This window comes from Bos indicus, chromosome 4 (genome assembly GCF_029378745.1).
Source record: "Bos indicus isolate NIAB-ARS_2022 breed Sahiwal x Tharparkar chromosome 4, NIAB-ARS_B.indTharparkar_mat_pri_1.0, whole genome shotgun sequence".
Classification (NCBI taxonomy): Eukaryota; Metazoa; Chordata; class Mammalia; order Artiodactyla; family Bovidae; genus Bos; species Bos indicus.
The window spans coordinates 65,621,728-65,641,365 of NC_091763.1; the positions used below are offsets into that span (position 1 = coordinate 65,621,728).

The following is a 19,638-nucleotide window of genomic DNA, read 5'->3' on the forward strand; positions in this document are numbered from 1 at the left end:
CCTTCAACTTCACAAATGTGCGAGTCCATGTGAAAAAGTAAATGTGCAAGAAAATTCTGAAGGGAAAAAATAAGGAAAGGAATATTAGCCACAGCAGATATCAAAACATGCTGCCAGAGTATAGTAACCAGCACTACGGGGTACTCGCCACAAGAACAGCTGCATAGATAGTAACATGGAGCAGGAAGCCTGCAGCAAAACGTAAGTAGAGTACATTGAGTGTTTACAATAAAGTTCCATTTCTACATAATGGAGAAAGGATGACCTATTCAATAAAAATATTTAGAGGGAAAAAAAATATATTTAGAGGGTGGGATGTCTATCCATTGGGAAAAAAAAACTTGATAAGATTAGATATCATTTCAGATCACAGAAATAAAATTTCAGATGGATTAAAGACATACATGTAATGGAAGTGGAAGTGTCAGTGACTCAGTTGTGTCCGACTCTTTGTGACCTCATGGACTGTAGCCCGCCAGGCTCCTCTGTCCATGGGTTTCTCCAGGCAAGAATACTGGAGTGGGTTGCTGTGCCCTCCTCCAGGGGATCTTGCCAACCTAGGAATCGAACCCAGGAATCGAACCCAGGTCTCCAGCATTGGCAGGCAGATTCTTTACCATCTGAGCCACCAGGGAAGCCCATCATATGTGTAATAATCCAATTTATAAAATCGTTATAAAACAATTAAGATTACTTTTATATTCTCAGGTTGGGAAAGACTTCCAGAAATAGGAAATAAGCCTCAGAATTCATGATGAAAAGGCCTGGTGGTCTGACTGTATAAAACCATGCAATGTTGGAATTATATTTACAATATGTGTAACAAATGAAGCATTACTATCTATCAAACAGTAAGAAAGATAACTGGGCTAGAAAAAATAAGCAAAGACATAAACAGATAGTAACCAGAAAAAAAGTAAACTGCCAATAAATGTGTTAAAAAATTGTTGCACAAGCAATGTGGAGAAATTAAAACAATGAGCTACATTATCTCCCACAAAGCTGTGCAAAAATTTAAATGATTGAAATTACAAGTGCAGACAATGATATGGGATACCCTTTTTGACCTGGCAATTCTACTTCTAGGGATTAATTCTAAAGAAATATTCACACATTCTCAAAACTATGCACAGAACTCTTCATAGCAGCATCTTCCATAATGAGGTAAAAGGGAATAAAGGCAAATGTGCAACACTCCTGAAATAGCTAAATAACTTGGACATCCATGTTGCAGAACATAACACAGCAGTGAAAAAGGAGGTTGGTTTGTGTGGTGACCACTTTATTTCTCCTCTCCTGGACCTTTCAGCCCAGACCTCTCTCTCTCTCCTGCTTCTTGTCCAAAGCACACTCACCATTATGGAGCCAACTACAGGGCCTTTGATCACCCACCACAGAGCCGTGTTGTCATTCATATCCCAGCAGCTGTAAGACAGAAAAAAGAGAGATGATGCTTGGGAGCCGGGAGCCCTGCAAGACAACGGGGTGCCACTTCTTCCCCTGTGGCTCTGAAGAAGGGCTGGCTGAAAGGAGAGCTGATGGACTGTACCCCCAAGCCCAATCCTGGTCCCAGTGCTTTGGGCCTCTCTTCTGCTCCACTGTCGAGGCAGCGACTGGAGCCCAGGAGTCAGGGCACTGCTGGGCTCCTGGGCAAGGCCACTTTCCCCCTTGAGAACTCAGGTTCTTGGGGATGCTGTCTCAGCCTCATTGTTCCTCCCCTCCTCCCTGAAAGGAGAGCAGTCACTCAGAGCTGAGCCCAGAGGCAGTGTGCACTCCCTCACTGGGTCCCAGTTGAGACCTGGCAGGGTGGGTCCACCCACAGTGGGTTCAGGGCATAGGCAGTGCCCAGGGCTGGTGGTGTAGCCAGGCCCGGCATCGGATGGTTTATCTGAGACAGTCAACATGAAGTTCAGGACGTTAACTGACAGCCTACCTGGGGCTTGGGCCCTGGCTCTCGAGCATGTACTCACCCTGTGTCATCGAAGTAGAGCCTCAGCATAGCCCACACAGACACACACACAGTTGGTGTCCCTGGATACAAAGAAAAGGAGCCCCATGATAATAGGAAGACTAATAGGCCCAGTATCCCCCTCAGACCTGGGGCTTCTGGGGGCCAATGGACCCCTCAGACATGGGGTTCTGATCCATGGGGCATATGTCCCTCTCAGACCTGGTGTCCTGGGGACCCTAACTGTCCCTCATACCCAGGCCTTCTAAGGGTCCATGTCTCCCTCAGACCCTGGGCTACCTTGCCTCCCTGCACATATCCCCTCCCTCAGCCAGTAGGCTTTCTACAAGGAGAAGAGCAAGATAGTACCCAAGATCCAGCAGTATGCCATAGCTGTGAGGCAGGGCAGCACCTCCCTCTGCCTCCCTCCTCTGACTAATACTCCCGGATGGCGGGACGAAGGACATCCTGCTCATGGGGCCTGAACCTGTCCAGGCTACAATCAGAGACCTACCCCAGCCAATGATGATGTACCAGTAGAAATATCTCCTCTCGGGGAAGAAGGTCTCCACCAGCAGGGTGAAGAGATACAGGCCCTCGATGAACAGCCAGAAGTAGTTGGATACAACACAGTAGTGGAAGAAAACCATCACAGCCTTGCATTCCACCTGCAGGGTGAGTGGGGAAGAGGAGGGAGGTGCAAGCCCCCAACAAACTTTGAAAATCCAGCCCAACAGGACCAGGGGGAATCCTGAGGGCCCTTAGCTTAGGCATGTCCGGCTTAAACACCCCTTGGGTCTGAAAGACTCAACATTCCTGGATTCAGAGTCTAAAACTGCAGCATCCTATGAGTCTGAATCAAAGTTGCCCATGGAGGCAGCTCTGCATGTGTAAGAAAAGGATGGGGATGGGTAGGGTCAGGGGGTGCACACAGAACCCTCTCTTCTCCCAAGGCTAACTCTCCCCCACTTTCTGCCCCTTCCCCAACACCCATAGAAGAGGAAAACAAAGAGGAGAATAAAGAGAATAAAGAGGAAGGAGCCTCCTTGGTACAATAAAGGGTTCAGATATCACACAGATAAATAGGATACCCTTGGTCCCCCCAGAAGTCTCATAGACACCACCTCCAAGTGTGCCCTCTCAGGTCAAGGCATTGTGCTCTGGGCTGTTCTCTCATCCTGCCCCCATCAAAGCCTGTCTTTTCTGCTTACTTCCAAAGCTATCAGAACTGGGTAGGTGGTATGGAGGGAACCCCAGTCAGTCAGCCCCTTGGCTCCGTCTTTGGCTAAAGCACCAATGACCAGGCCAGTCCTCTCTCTGAGCCAAGTTCCCTCCTTAGTCAAGTGGGACTTGACATCTCCACCTGACCTGCCTCAACTGCTCTGCCAAGTATACCCACAGGCCAAGGAACAGGAAGTGACGTCAAGCCGGGGTCTCACCGGCTGCTAGTAACCTCATGGTCATCCCTGGGTTTCTGTGCTCACTGGGGCCAACATCTCAACCTGCAGGAAAACACCTGGACAGCAGGGCGTTGCAGGGAGGACCAATTGTGGCGGGGCTCAGCGCACTCACAGTGGAGACAAAGCAGTGATTGCTGTCCTGCTCAGCATAGAGGATCCAGTCTTTGATGAAGACGGAGATGGCCCTCAGCATAAACGACACGAAGAGGTTCATGTGGATGAAGTTGCGGGTACAGTGCAGCTTCCTACACCCACGGCAGGGGAAGACACATGCCTTGAAGTAAGGAGCCCCACAGCCTTCCACCCTCCACCCTGGGGTCCGCTTTGGGCTGACTCCACAGCTTTGTCTCAAGGGGGTCGTCCACCTAGACCACCCCTTCTTCCCAGCTCTCTAAACCCTCACTCAGTCCCAGGCTCCCACCACCTGGCCCCACTACTGGGGGCCGTACTTCTCCCTGCTGTGACCTCTCTCCATCTAGACCAGGAAGATAATGCGAGGGGCGTAGGTCTACTGCCCGTGGTCTGCCTTGCTGTGTGTGGCCCTGGACAAGTTAGCTGTGCTCTCTGGGGTCCTATCTCTTACTGTAGGTCTCTTTCAAGAGACCTCCAGGGCTGACATCCAGGGCAGGAGTCGGGGGTGGGAGGCACAGAGCCAGGGCTCTGTACGGCAGTGGGCTGCAATCACTCGAAGGCTGTCGGGAATCTCACCGGAAACGACACAGGATGACCATGGCAGTGGTGAGGGTGACGAGGGACGTGCTGTAGCCAACTGTGTACAGGGCCTTCACTGACAGGTAGTAGTAATCCTGGAGCAGAGCATAGGACATGCAGGGCTCAGTGTGGGGCCTGCCTCCGGCCCCCTTGGGATGGCACCAAGTCTCCCAGGCCAGGCCTGCCCACCTCTGGGTGTGCTACCCAGCTCCTCCTTCCCCTCTTTTCTAGTTGATCACATTTCCTCCCCTCCCCCATCAGTTCCTCCACCACCCCAAGCTCCCCAAGCCCATTCCCACTGAGCCACCTCCTCCTGCCCATCTGCATTGCCAGAAGCTAAATGCTGGTAGAGTGCAGGAGCACTGACCAGCCAGAATAGAGCCAGCCTTTAGCCTGGAGAAGGATCCAGGGGGCCCCCTGCTGGGCCTGCATTAACCCTACAATGGCCGGACCACAGAAAGGCAGGTGTCCTGGAAAAGCCACCAGGGAGGTGGTGGACATGTGCTGGGGGCTGGAGGAGCTCAGGCAGCAAGACAGTTGTTTCTCAGCCTAGAATGAGTGCGCGAAAGTCCTGCCCTGCATGCATCTGGCTACACAGCAGGCACTCAGAATGCTGCCGGGGACTCGAATTTCTGCAGTTCATCAGGAGTCAGGACCCCTGGGGGACACGTGCTTCCACAGGCCTCTTCGGCCCCTCCCTCCACCTTCAGGAGGGCAGCAGATACTCACCTGGTCCCCAGTCTCAGATTCGTACTCCTCAAACCCACAGGCATCGAAATAATGAGGGAATGGCTCTGACCATCCATCCTCCGTGCAATTCCGGCTCACCACCCTCATGTCTGCAGCAGAACAAAAACGCGGTGAGGCACAGAAGTGATGTAAGAGGGGTCTAAAATTCTTAATGGCCAATTACTCCTTAAGTAGAAATTCCTGGAAATCCACATGTCCATCTGAGAAGCATGGCAGTGTCCAAGTGAAAATAATAATTGTTTAGTCTGTATACTAAGAACGTGGGGTGCAGGGGGGCTCAATGAAAGCTGACTTCTAAACAAGGAGTGAGAGGACTGAGCCAGGAAGAATCCAGCCTCCTTCCCTCTAGGAAAAGGCCTGAGCCCCTCCTGAAGGCCTTGGAACAGCGCAAGAATGATCTGGGATCACAAATGCAGATTCCAGGCCCAGAGCTCCTGGCCCAGGAATCATCTTGGGCAGTGGCGTGGCAGGAGCTCTCGTCATATCTGGAGAAGCTCCAGGTGAGGCTTTCACCGGGAGTTCTGGGCCTTCCAGCAACTTCCATGGTGTCCAGGGGGCACGAGGCTTGCTTAATTAACAAGGACCAGACCTCCATTAACCTAGCATCAGATCTTATTAAGATACATATTCAGGTTAAAAAAAAGACTTCTGCCCTTTCAAGTTTAGAAGTCTGTTTCCTATCACTAATGTACTTTAATTTTCTTTAGCTTGACTTTAAAGGCCATTTTGTAGGACACCAGAGGAGGCAGGAGTCATTTGTTGTCTGCAGAGTGGAGTCCAGTCTGGTTTTCACCCCGCCTGGGGCCTTTTAGCCTTTAACGATTGTTCATTTTATCCTTTCTGCTCCTGACTGTCTAACGGTGAACCACGATGTCTAGGGGAGGGGAAAAGGCAGCAGCCCCCTCTGCCTCCAGCCCAGCCCCTAAGTGTGGCCCTAGGCTGACCCCCCTTCCCCGACTGGCTTCCTGGGAGTTTACCTGGTGTATTAGAACACCTGGGGGTGGCTCTTCCTTTCACAGGATTCAGGGGCCAGGAAATCATAAACAAAAGACATCTGCATAAAAGGGGCCCCAGCATCCATGCTGCTGGAAGAAGCCCTGCTCAGAAGGCCATCTCTGGGGCGCTCGGACAGGGACAAGGGCAGCAGCCAACACAGGAGACGCCAACACTTTTCCAACCTCGTGTCCTGCTGATTGAGTTGGAAGATCCAAGGCCAGTTCTTTTCAACCAAGAGTCAGAAATGCACTTCCTGGGGCTTTGGGGAGCAGCAGAGGGTGGGTGATCCTGCCATAAAGAGACCTCTGCCCAGAGCAGGGAGACTGGTCTCTTATTGCAGCTCAGATTCTGAGTTGTATGTGACCCAGGACAAGGAGGACGTCTGGCAGGCCCAGGAGAGACGAGGTCACTTCTGTCCCACAGTTTGATGCCAAATGGTTTTTTCTTCCAGCAAATCTGTTTCAGGCTGCTATTGGCACCCTCCTTCCAAGTCCCTCTGAACATTTCTTTCAGAAAGTCTGCACGTCCTAGGGGACCATGGCAGTGGCCAAGCCCTTCCCTTCCCTGGGTCTCCTCTCTGCTCTGCCCACATCAGGGTGGTGGGAAGAGGAAAGGGAAGCTGCACTGAAAAACATTTTTTTTAAAAAAAGTATCCTGGAGATACAAGCCATTTCCTTTCTTTTATTTTCCTTCTTACCCTTTTCAAAACATAGTGTGGGCTCAGAAAAGTATAAACCTTTTTGTTTAGAACTATTCCATGAATCTGCTGGTCTATTGTTCTGATAGAAATCTCCGGAAGATGGAGTACTCTCCAGACTGCCCACACCCTGCAGTGCCTGCGCCTACTTCACTAGGCTGTTTTGCTCCAGCAACTTCATAGAAGCACAGAATCTTAGGCCAGAGGTTCTCGAAGTGGGTGCCCTCCCTAGACGGGCCCATTAGCATCACCAGGGAGACTGGCCAAAATGCACACTCTCAGGCCCCACCCAGACTGCTCTATCAGAGACTCTTGGGGTGAGGTTCAGGAATCTGTTTTAACAAGCCCACTAGGTGACTGTGCTGGAGAAGGGAATGGCAACCCACTCCAATATTTCTGCCTGGAGAATCCCATGGACTTCTGTGAGCCTGGTGGGCTATAGTCCACGGGGTCACAAAGAGTCAGACACAATTGACGTGACTTAGCATGCCCGTGACTGTGATCACAAAGTATGAGAACCACTGTTCTACTTGTGGGAGCTCCAAGCTATCACAGGCCATTTAATCCAGGAGTTCTTTTACTGAGATCTGTCCTTTCCTGAAATTATATGCACAGTGTTCTGTCTGAGCACTTGCATGCAAATTTCCATGGAGAAAACCCACAACTTAATCAGAGAAGGAAAGTGAGCTACCAAAGATCACAGAGCCACAGAGGGGCATAGCCCAGCCTGGAAGGAGGTTCCCAAGCTCACAGGTTAGCTCCCTGTGACCTCATATGTTAGATGTTCTCCCTCTAGCCAGCCCATGGTCAATTTTAGCTCATCCCTTACCTGAGAGATCCAAGGATTTACTGTCTGCAAAACCGAACTCTCCTGCAAAACAGACGTGGATGTGAGTCAGGACACCTGACCATCAGCTTGCCAGGGCTATCCACTGCTTACTCTGCTCCCTGGAAGGTCAAGGCTGCCCCTGGTCTAGAGAAGGGGAGCTGGGAGGAGGTGGGGTCTCAGCCAAGAGGAAGCATCGCACACAGCAGCCACATACACACTGTACCTTCCAGGGCCATCCCATTTGCTTTGTATTTCTATGATGCTAATGGTGGCTCAGTTCTCCCCACTGGACAACAGGGTATGGAAATGAGACATTGTCAGGAGAAGGGGAAGGCCTCTGAAGTGAGAGAGGACTGGAAGAGGGTGACTGGCCTTTTCTCTTTTTTGTCTTTCCTTGTTGTTTGTCTAACTTGTATAAAATAGTGCGTATATGTTCGTGGAAAACTCCTAATTTGCCTCTACCTCCACCTCTGCTATCCTCTTTGATAATCTTAAGTTTGTTTTCTATCTCTGAGTCTATTTCTGTTTTGTAAACAAGCTCATTAACCGGCTCTTTTCAGGAAAAAGGACATAGAATAGCAATATGGGTCCTGCTCTTGGGTTTTTTGTTTGGTGTTCAACCTTCCATCTCAGCCCACAAACTGCTCCCACCAAAGGAACCCCAGAACTCCAAAGATTTCCTCCTCAGACATATTTTTCTCTTTCTCTCCCAATTATTTATTTCCACCTCCACCTTTTTTTAGGCTGAATCCTCTGCTAGCAATGAACCCCCATTTCCCTCTACTTTTCAAAATTGTGTTTTCAAGGTCCAACTGACATGTCACCTCCTCCGGGAAGCCTTCCCTGACAGCATCATTAGTTTGCCTGCACGTCACCTTGGTAGGTCTCTTCTGCTCCAGAGCCTGCCATACATTCCAACTCCATGGCCCCGGGGATGTCAGTATCGGCATGGGCTCACACACACAGTCAGGCCTGTGTGTACAGAAGCTCATGCCAAAGCACACAGGTGTCCTTGCTTGCTGCCCCTCTATAGGCAAGTCCCATCTTCCCAAACAAGCCCATGACCACCCTGAGACCAAGGGCTGCAATTTTTCATCTCCCTGTGTCTCCCCAGCCTCCAGATGGCCAAGGGTGGAGGGAAGGGAAAGCAAGGATGAGCCCAGCCCCTGATGAACCTCTCATTCCATCCCCACCCACTCCTAACAGTCAGAGCTGGGCTCCTGCTGGATGGACAGATGGACAGATGATCAGCAGTCTGTCCTCTCCAAGGTTCCTCTTACCGATGGTTTCCGTCTCCCAGACTGAAACAGAGCAAGAGAGAAAACACAGAGGTGAGCGAGGCTGGCTAAAGTCAATCTGCTCTCTGAGCCCTGCTGATGGTGCCCTCCTCCTTCCCACTCTCAGACTCTGAAGAGAGGTTGTGCTGGGGCCCCAGAGGCCTGAGAACTACAAGCTGGGATTCTACTGTTCAACTAGAGACTTCTATCTCTCCTGCAAGAACAGGGCACAGTTACTGAGAAAGTGAGGCATTCCAAAGGAGGAGCGAGATCGCGTTCCTGCATCTCCAACAGCTGCAAAGCAGCAACTATTACTATGAGCATGAGATTCGGCCCTGGGAACCAGGAAATAAAAGGAAAACTGTGGTTCTCAGCTTTCTAAGTATTTAAGTCAAGTCTAACTTTGTGAATGGAGATGCTAAAAGGCCCTACCTTAATGAACCATTAAGAGGCAGGTGTAAATAACACATTCATTGTGCAATTGCCAGAGGGAGGCATAGAATCTGAAAGAAAGCGTATCTTAAGAAAATTTTATTTAACGGCTGATTCATTTTACCTTTTCTGTGCGTGGTGGAAAAGTAGTCCTGCCACGGTACCTGACCCAGAGTAGATGTTCTGTCAACTTTAAATAAATGACTGAATGAAAGGAGTACGTGAATGGAGGAAGTGATTAATTGGTTTCTATAGGAATGAATTAGAAATTGGAGCTGAATCACTGGGCTGTCACCCCGCTTGATGAACCACCATTCACACTGTGCCTCTCCTTTCAGCACTTCCCGTTCTGCTCTGGGTTGGATCCAGTCCTCATGCCACTGTCAGGATGGGAGAGTTTAACTGCTGGACTGGCCTGGACTGATATTCTGGAGGTGGGAGGTATGGCTAACGGGCCCAAACGGAAAGTCGGGGAGGCGAGATGGGGGCAGCATAGCTAGGCCCTGCCTTCCCTAGTCCTGGGCGGGGAGCCAGAGACGGGGCCGGGCATCCCCAGGACGCTGCCTCTATCTCCCCGTACCACCTCCTCCAAGCAGACTCCCCTGCAGGCAGAAACAAGGTTGCTGGACTTTCAGGTGTGAAAAAAATTTGCCTCTGCCTCTGACGTGGACTAGAGGACAGTGGAGTGAAGCACAGCCTGGAGACTCTCTACTTCTAGAGGGACACTGGCCGAGGCCTTAGGCACGTGAGGGAGGAAGCTGAGGACCAGGTCTCAAGGGACTCATGCATGGCTACACAAGTGTCTCAGAGCCTCTAGTCCCTGTAGGAGTCCCTACCCTCCTTCCTCAAACCAAGGCCCCAACCCAGGACTAGGTGGTCCATGCATGGTTCTCAGTACATCACCTGCCTGGAGCCCAGTCCCTCCATCTCCCTCTACCCAGCCTAACTCTGGGACACCCACAGAGTTGGGGCGGAGGGCCAGTCTGGCTCCAGGCCCCTCCCAGTGTCAATGTGCACTAAAAGCAGACACCAACCTTCTTTTGGGGTTCATGAGTCTCTGCCAAGGCAGAAATAGGCCTGGAGAGCCCCCCAGACTCACATCCAAAGGAGAGATCCCTCGGAACCCTTTCCCCTCAGGCCCCTCCCCATGGAGAACAGTCATCTGGGCCTCCCTGTATGAGTGATGGTGGTCATAACATCAGCTCACACTTACGGCTGACCATCAAGCTGCACCCAGTCCTGCTAAGGGACTTCCACCAGCATCTTCCACTTAAATTCTCCCAGTCACCATTCCACATTCCCATCTGATAGACTAGGAAATGGGGGGACAGAGGGGTGACTGCCCTGCTCAAGGTCCCCAGCTGGGTTACGCAATGGAGCCCACATCCGAGAGCCTTGCCTTGCCCCTCTGACGTACCTCTACGGGGCCTTGCCATGTGTGAGGGGTGCTTCTGTGTCCCTCTGTGCACAGGGGTCCCTGATTTCATCTCACCAGCACAGAGCTCTGAAATGGGAACCACCTCCCTGCAGGTTACCCCGGTCTTTGGTGCTTGTCTCCCAGGAATGCCTGGGGTCTGACTTGGGGGAACAGGCTGGACCGAGTGTAGCCTAAAGAGGCCCTGGGGGAAACCCACCTTGGTCTGGGTTGAAGATTCGGAAGAGTTCAGGGCAACTGACCAGGACCATCTCACCCACGTGGGCGGGCTTCCAACACGTGATGTTGTCCCACATCCCAGGGCACCCTGTGGGGATGAAAACCATGGTGTCCAGCAGTCCAGCAGTCCCTCCTCACACACACACAGAGCACACACACTCACAGAGCACACACACACAGAGCACACACACTCACAGAGCACACACACTCACAGAGCACACACACACAGAGCACGCACACACAGCACACACCCACAGAGCACACACAGAGTGCATACACACAGAGTGCATACACACACAGCACACACACACACAGAGCACACACACACAACACACACACAGAGCACACACACAGCACACACACAGAGCACACACACTCACAGAGCACACACAGCACACACAGAGCATGCACACACAGAGCATACACACAGAGTGCATATACATATAGCACACACACACAGAGCACACACACTCACAGAGCACACACACACAGAGCACACACAGCACACACACACACAGAGCATACACACAGAGTGCATACACACACAGCACACACACACACACACACAGAGCACATACAAACACACACACAGAGCACACACACTCACAGAGCACACACACAGAGCATACACACAGTGCGTACACACACAGCACACACACACACACAACACACACAGAGCACACACACTCACAGAGCACACACACAGCATACACACAGTGCGTACACACACAGCACACACACACACACAACACACACAGAGCACACACACTCACAGAGCACACACACACACAGAGCACACACACACAGAGCACACACAGCACACACACAGAGTGCATACACACAACACACACACACAGAGCACATGCAGCACACACAGAGCATACACACAGAGTGCATACACACACACAACACACACACAGAGCACACACACACAGAGCACACTCACAGAGCACACACACAGAGCATACACACAGTGTGTACACACACACAGCACACACAGAGCACACACACTCACAGAGCACACACACAGAGCACACACAGCACACACACAGGGTGCATACACACAACACAAACCCACAGAGCATATGCAGCACACACAGAGCACGCACACAGAGTGCATACACACAGCACACACACACACAACACACACACAGAGCACACAGAGCACACACAGAGCATACACACACAGAGCACGTACACACACAGCACACACACAGAGCACACACAGCACACACAGAGTGTGTACACACACAGAGCACACACACAGAGCATACACACACAACACACACACAGAGCACATACAGCACACACAGAGCACACACACAGAGCAAATATATACACAGAGTGCGTACACACAGCACACACACACAGAGAACACATACAGAGCACACACACACAGCATACACACATAGAGCACAGACACACACAGCACACACACACACATCACACACACAGAGTACACACAGCATACACAGAGCACACACACACAGAGTGCATACACACACAGCACACACACACACAGAGTACACATGCAACACACACACAGCACACACAGAGCATACACACACAGAGCACATACACACAGCACACACACACACACAGAGCACACACAGAACACACACACAGAGCATACACACATAGAGCGTGTACACACACAGCACACACAGAGCACACAGAGCACACACAGAGCACACATAGAGCATACATACACAGAGTGCGCACACACACACACACACAGAGCACATACAGAGCACACATACAGCACACATACATAGAGCACAGACACATACACAGCACACACAGCACACAAACACAGACACACATACACACAGAGCACAGATACATACAGCGCACACATGGAGCACACACGCAGCACACACACACAGCACCCTGCACGAGCTCTTCCACATCCCCAGGCTCCACGTCACTGTGAGGTCCAGCTTCAGATCTACCTCCTGGATGGAGGGAGAGGCAGGAACTAGCTGGCCTGAGGATGCTCCATTGCCACCACTACCCCGTGCCCCGGCCACCCACTGCCTTTCGGGACAGGCCTGGAGTGGAGAGATGGAGTGAAAATGAAGGAGGAACCTGAAGGAGGAGCACAAACTGGTCAGATGGGGGTGGGGAGGAGGGCAGAGTCAGCCAGGCAGAGACCTACACAGCCAACCCCAGGACTATGACAGGACTCGGAGCACAAAGGGATAGGAGGCAGGGATCACCTCAGAGGCCACCATGGTGGGGACGCACGCCCAGATCAGGTGAGCACCGAGGGATGGAGAGGAGAAAGGACAAACTGAGAACTATTTAGGAATCATTAAGACAGTGACTCACAGCACGTGAGCTGCCAGCAGGAGGAAGAGGTCAAGTTTGAAGACCAGATTTTCAGATTTGGGGCACTCAGTAGATCCTCCAACCCCTGTGCCCACTCTCCTCCCAGCCCCTACCAGCCTCCTGGTGTTCTCTGCACTCCTTGTCACTCCATCCTCACCTCTCCTTCATGCTTCACCCCTCATCTGATGTCATCCCTCCTCTCCACTGAGAGGCCTCTTGACCTTCCTGGCCCTCATCACTGGGACCCACCTGACCGAAAGCAGGGGCTAGCATCTGCCCTGCCCTCGGCCCTTTGCTCCACTCATCTTAGACGAGATCAACAGACTCAAAACTTTTCTTCCAAGGAGCAAGTAAAATTAAAAGACATTTGCTTCTTGGAAGAAAAGCTATGACAAACCTAGACAGCATATTAAAAAGCAGAGACATTACCGACAAGGGTTTCCAGTAGTCATATATGGCTGTGAGAGACCATAAATAAAGCTGAGTGCCAAAGAATTGATGCTTCTGAACTGTGGTGTTGGAAAAGACTCTTGAGAGTCCCTTGGACTGCAAGGAGATCCAACCAGTTCATCCTAAAGGAAATCAGTCCTGAATATTCATTGGAAGAACTGATGCTGAAGCTGCAGCTCCAATAGTTTGGCCACCTGATGCTAAGAACTGACTCATTAGAAAAGACCGTGATGCTGGGAAAGATTGAAGGCAGGAGAAGGGGACAACAAAGGATGAGATGGTTGGATGGCATCACCGGCTCGATGGACGTGAGTTTGAGCAAGCTCCAGGAGTTGGTGATGGACAGAGAAGGCTGGCATGCTGCAGTCCATGGGGTTGCAGAGTCAGATACGCCTCAATCAGTAAACTGAACTGAACTGAACCAGGCTCAAGGGCTTCCTGACAGAATTATACACACAGCTCCCAAGCCTGTCTCCTGTACAACCTGAGGGCTGCCTCTCACAGCCAGGTGCCTGCTGGATATCCCCACCTTGAAAGGCCCAAGACAACCTACACCCAGCCTGTCCAAGACTCATCTGAGCATTTCCTACAAAACCTGATTTCCTGTCTCAGCCCCAGTTGGAATCCTGGAATCATTCTCATTTTGTCACCTTCTTCGTGCTCTGTAGACCCAAGTCCTGCTGGTCTGACAGTCAAATATTTGTGGAATCCATGCACCTCCACCAGGTCAAGGGCAGACCACTTTTCCCTAGGACCCTGGTTACAGCTTCCCCATTGGTCTCCTTACTCATCCCCACACACCTGTGACTGCGAGCTCTTCCAAAGAAAGATGTGACCGAGTCACATGGCCACCACTATCAGTGAGCACCAATCAGTGGCCCTATCACCTCAGCTCCTTAACAGCTCCTTGCTTTATACTCCAGCACAAGGGGCACGGGCGAGGCCATGGGGTGAGAGGTCATCCAGGGAAAGGACACAACATGAGAGGAGCAGGGAACTCCACGTGTTCCAGGTGGGCAGAGAAAGTGCATAGAGCGATACAATCATGCAAAGGCAGAGACAGGAGGCAGTATGTGGCGTGTCCAATGGCAGAGTGCAGACTTCCAGGAAAGGGACCTCACCTGGCTGAGCAGGCTCTAAATCAGGACTTTGGAGGGCTCCTCTGCCAGGTGCAAGACAGCCTGTGCCTGTCCCACCCCCAGGGCTGTGGGAAGGATCAATGAGTTCATACATGAAAAGTTGTTGGAAGAAAGGCAGACTCACTCAGTGCCTGGTCACCATTGTTATTACCACTAATCTCATTATTTCACTGAGGTATCCCTGGGAATCATTCCCCTGAGACAGACCTAGGCAGAGAGATGAAATAGAGCCCAAGCAGGTGAGAAGGGCCGGTAGAGGGCCCCTGGGCAGACACAGAGGAAGCCCGGCAGGCATTGGGCAGGGGTGGGGGCCTGGGGTGGGCCTCCTGAGCTCACAGCCACTCTGTTGGGGCCCACAGTTTCAGGTCATGTTTAGATCAGAAAGCGTCCAAAGTTACCATGTGCAAAAAACCCTATCTCTTAGAATTCAGACCTGGCTACTTTAGAATGGTTAGATAGCATCACTGACTCAATGGACATGAGTCTGAGCAAACCCCGGGAGACAGTGGAGGACAGAGGAGCTTGTTGTGCTGCAGTCCACGGGGTCACAAAGAGTCAGACATGACTTAGAGACTGAACAACAACAACTTTAGAATTCACATGCAGTCACATTAACCCATAGTATCCTGCTTCCAGAATGACTGCATTTGGGAGGTAGAAGCATCACAGAAAGCTCTGAGGATGACAAACCAAGATGATGAGGATTCTGGGGGCCACATGAAGGGAGATGGGTACCAAGCCTGTTACTGATGACTCTTGTCCGCCCATTACAGCAGGACTCCCCCCTACACATGGCTAGTCATGACAACATGTCCTTGAAAGAGACCTAACAGTACATCTTTGGCCGACGTGGCCCGTGCTGACCACAAAATGGCCATAGAGTGTGGCTGTGTCTGGCCCACGCCCTGGGAGCCCTCACCAACAGATGTTCCTTAATGTGGAACATTAGGCCCTGGCACAGCCAGCTGCTTCTGCCAGCTGACGTTCCCGGGGCCCAGAACTTGTTAGATGAGTGAGGGAACATAGTCACAAGGGCCGAGGGGCTCAGGCGTAGGTGGCACAATGGGGCAGGGTTCCCAGGTTGAAGGTCAGAGACACGGAGGCAGTGAGGGATCCATCCTCCCAACAACTGTTTACTGAGCAGCTAGCATGTGCCAGGGCCCATCAGGCCCAGGGCTGCAGTGGTGGAGAAAACAAATTTGAGAAGTTCGCATTTGAGGGCAGTGGGAGGGAAAGGACAGGGTGCCCCCTCCACATCGGCAGGACGTCAGTGGCTCGAGTTTTGCCAAGGGCTCACAGCATGATTCTGGCAAGTCTCCACACCCTCCAGCCTGACTCAGTTTCCCATTGAGCACATCAAGGGCTGGGTGACTCTGAGTGGTCTCCCAGCTCCTTGAGTGATCAGAGCTCAGATCTGGAAGAGAGTCACTCAGGACCTGCTGGAATCTGGAAGGATGGCCAGTAGGCTGGGGCTGCTTTCCCTGGCCCCACTGCCAGGACAGACATCCTCAACAGGGCATCTGCCAAGGTCCCCTCACCTGCCCCATGGCCCACCACACTCTACAAGCCCTCCTGGTTCCTGGCCTGCCTCCCCTCCATAGACTAAAGATCCTAGTGGGATAATTCCTATAGCACCAGAGCAGGTAGGAAGCCTAAAAGTAGAACCCAAACCTTAGGGCCCAAGTCTAGTGTCTGGGTTTAGGAGACTATGATATTGTGATAAAATAAATTTGATATCGTGATATAATAACTCATAATGACTTTGATATTGTGAGACTATGATATTGTGATATAATAAGAATTACACATCTGGTCTTCATCCCAGATTCCTGTTTGGTGCTGTTCAGTCACTAAGTTGTGTCTGACTCTTTGTGACACCATGGACTATAGCACACCAGGCTCCTTTGTCCTTCACGATCTCCTGGAGTTTGCTCAAACTCATGTCCATTGAGTCAGTGATACTATCTAATCATCTTATCCTCTGCTGGCCCTTTCTCTTTTCACCTTTAATCTTTCCCAGCATCAGGGTCTTTTCCAATGAGTCAGTTATTTGCATCAAGTGGCAAAGTATTGGAGATTCAGCTTTAGCATTAGTCCTTCCAATGAATATTCAGGGTTGATTTCCTTTAGCATTGACTGGTTTGATCTCCTTGCCATCCAAGGGACTCTCAAGAGTCTTCTCCAGAACCGCAGTTCGAAAGCGTCAATTCTCCGGCACTAGGGCGTAGAGCTCCTAAAATCCTGGGAACAACCTGAGTGATGGGGTCAGAGGAGCAGCTTTCGTTATTCATAAGCCCCTTTCAGCCATACTTGAGTGTATGCTCATGACATGGCTCTTGGAGGATAGGGACTGGTCCACAGGGCAACCAACTGTGGAGTTAAGGAACTGGAACTTTCAGCCCCACCTCTCACCTTGGGGCCGGAAATCAAGTTAATCATCAAAGGCCAATGATTTAACCTATGGTGCCTACATAGTGGAACATCCCTAAACCCCTAAACAGTGGGATCTGGAGAGTTTCTGGGTTGGTGAACATATCCACATGCCAGAGAGTGGCACATTCCCCAAAGACAGAAGCTCCGACACCTGGGATTCTATTGGACCTCAACCTATGGACCTCTTCATCTGGCTGTTCATTTATAAAATCCTTTATAGTAAACTGGTAAATGTGTGAGAAGGAGGCCATGGGAACCCCTGATCGGTAGCCAAGTCAGACTGAAGTGTGGGTTACCTGAGGACCCACGATGTGCAACTGGCATCTGAAATGGGGGAGCAGTCTCCTGAAACTGACCCTTCACCTGTAGGGTCTGTGCTAACTCTAGGTAATTGGGGTCAGATTTGAATTAAATTGTAGGGACATCCAGTGGGTGTCCATAGAAAACTGGAGAATTGCTTGGTATGGAAAACGCACACATTTGGTGTCAGAAATGTTGTGAATAGATACACAGTTTTGCTTTATGGGACAATGTCCCTGATCCCATAGGGAGCTCTCAGCCCTCCACCCACCCCTCTGGCTGGCATCACTGGGGTCAAAGGAGATGCAAGTCTCCTCAGGGCTTCCCAGGATGCCTCGCGGACATTTTTCCTACAGTTATCACCTCTCAGCTGGACCCGGATGAGAAGGGAGGTGGGGTCTGTCTTCTCTCCCATTCTCGATGGGTAGGCTCTGGCCTCAGGAGCCTTAGAGCCTAGTGCTCCCAAGAACACTTTCCAGGGAGATGAGAACTGGGTCTGGGCTCCTGAGAGCACCTTGGATTTTTTTTTTTTTAACTAAGGACGACGACTCATCTTCCTTCCACACCCACGCAATACGTCCAGCTTCTTTCTCCCCATCTGTTCCAGACTCCAGCCCCAACAAAGCTTAGTGCTGTTGGGGCTAGAAGATTTCAAGAGGCCTTTTCTCCTCCTCCCTCTCCTCCTTTTGTCTTTTTTTCATCTTCTCATTTTCTCTTTCCCTCCCTGTTCTTCACTCACATATTCAAGAAATATTAAGTGTCTGTTAAAAGTCAGATACTGAAAAGCAAAAGTGGGATGAATGAGCACCCCTGGTCTTGGCTCGCCCAGGGCTTATAGTCTGTGACCACGGGAATAAATCTGGATTTAATGCCAAATGCTGAAGAAGACCCTGGATGGTGTATTACTTTCCCATTGCTGCTGTAACACAGGGAACTAAGTGGCTTACAATGACCTGATTTCTTATCTCACGGTTCTGGAGGTCAGAAGTCAGAAAGGGGCCAAAGTCAAGGTGTCAGCATTTCTTCTGGAGGCTCTAGTGAAGAATCTGTTTTCTTATCTTTTCCAGATTCAGGCGCCCACCCACATCCCTTGCCCTGTGGTGGGATGATGCAAAGATGCCCTTCCTCCATCTTCCAAGCCAGTAGCATAGCATCTTCAAATGTCTCTCCTCTGACCCTCCTGCTGCCTCCTGTCACTTATAAGGATGCTTGTGAATATACTGAATAATCCAGGCTACTCACCCATCTTAATATAACTATACCTGCCAAGTCCCTTCTGTCTTTTAAGGCAACACAGTCTACAGGCTTTGGGGGATGAGGCTGTAGGCATCTTTGGTGGGGACATTATTCTGCCTCCCCTAGAGGGGTTTTAAGACAAGGAGGCACGTGGACTGATTTGGCTGTGTGGGAAGGTAATACATTTCAAGAGCAGGAAAGCAAACACGAAGACACGTCTACCAGGATGTGGCAGCAGTTGGGAGGAGGGTGGTGGGGCTTGATGAAGAGCCATGGCAGCCGAGATAGAATGGAGTGCTGTGTAGGAGGGTCTGGAGGCAGGACTTGGTGACAGACTGGCTGGACACAACTGGTGAGTGTGCCAGGGACCATGCACGCTCATCCATCTCATGGGACTGAGTGCTCACTCATGGTGAGTGGGGCGGGGGATAACAAATGGGTCTCAAAAACACCCCTTGCAGACTCCGCAGCCTTTCTCTCTCTCCCCTCCCTGCAGCATCCCTGGAGGCCACATATCCAGGGTGGCAGTGTCCCGAGATGGATCTCTGAAGGACTAAGTGGAGTCAAACTCACCTCCCCACTCTTCCCACCACACTGGCCTGTGATGTGCAAGCAATAAATGTTACAGTATTAAGTCTCTGAGATGTTAAGGTTCATTTGCTACTGCACCATGGTCTAGGCTACCCTGACTTATGCAGCGAAGGGGAAAGAGGCACCGAGGTTGGCACCTGGGTTTGAGTGCCTGGATGGCTAGCTGACTAAGCCACCGGCCATGGTGGGGAGGGCTGGATGAGAAGCAGGTGGTGGAGGGAATCAGCAAGCTGGAACTCAAGAGTGTCATCTGGGGTGTGTTTAGCTTGAGATGATGCAAAGAGCCAAGCAGAACTAGATTTCAAATAGGCAGTTAGATAAAATTCTAGTGTTCAGAAGGGAAGTTGCCACTGAAGGAAGAGAACAAGAAGCGGTCAGCACAAGGAAGTTATGTAGGGCCATGG

The 19,638-nt window shown here is 51.0% G+C and overlaps 1 protein-coding gene across 5 annotated transcripts in view; it reads right to left on the reverse strand.

Annotated features, from left to right (window-relative positions):
- Positions 1–19,638, reverse strand: part of ADCYAP1R1 (ADCYAP receptor type I) — a 108,976-nt gene that overhangs the window by 21,760 nt on the left and 67,578 nt on the right. For all 5 annotated transcript variants that reach the window (XM_070787870.1, XM_019958807.2, XM_019958806.2 and 2 more), the window contains 9 exons: positions 10,735–10,842; positions 8,672–8,692; positions 7,392–7,433; positions 4,849–4,958; positions 4,117–4,214; positions 3,521–3,653; positions 2,463–2,616; positions 1,971–2,031; positions 1,356–1,425 (listed from right to left, as the gene is read on the reverse strand). In XM_070787870.1, coding sequence (XP_070643971.1) covers positions 1,356–1,425; positions 1,971–2,031; positions 2,463–2,616; positions 3,521–3,653; positions 4,117–4,214; positions 4,849–4,958; positions 7,392–7,433; positions 8,672–8,692; positions 10,735–10,842 — 797 coding nt within the window. The remainder of the gene's footprint in view (positions 1–1,355; positions 1,426–1,970; positions 2,032–2,462; positions 2,617–3,520; positions 3,654–4,116; positions 4,215–4,848; positions 4,959–7,391; positions 7,434–8,671; positions 8,693–10,734; positions 10,843–19,638) is intronic.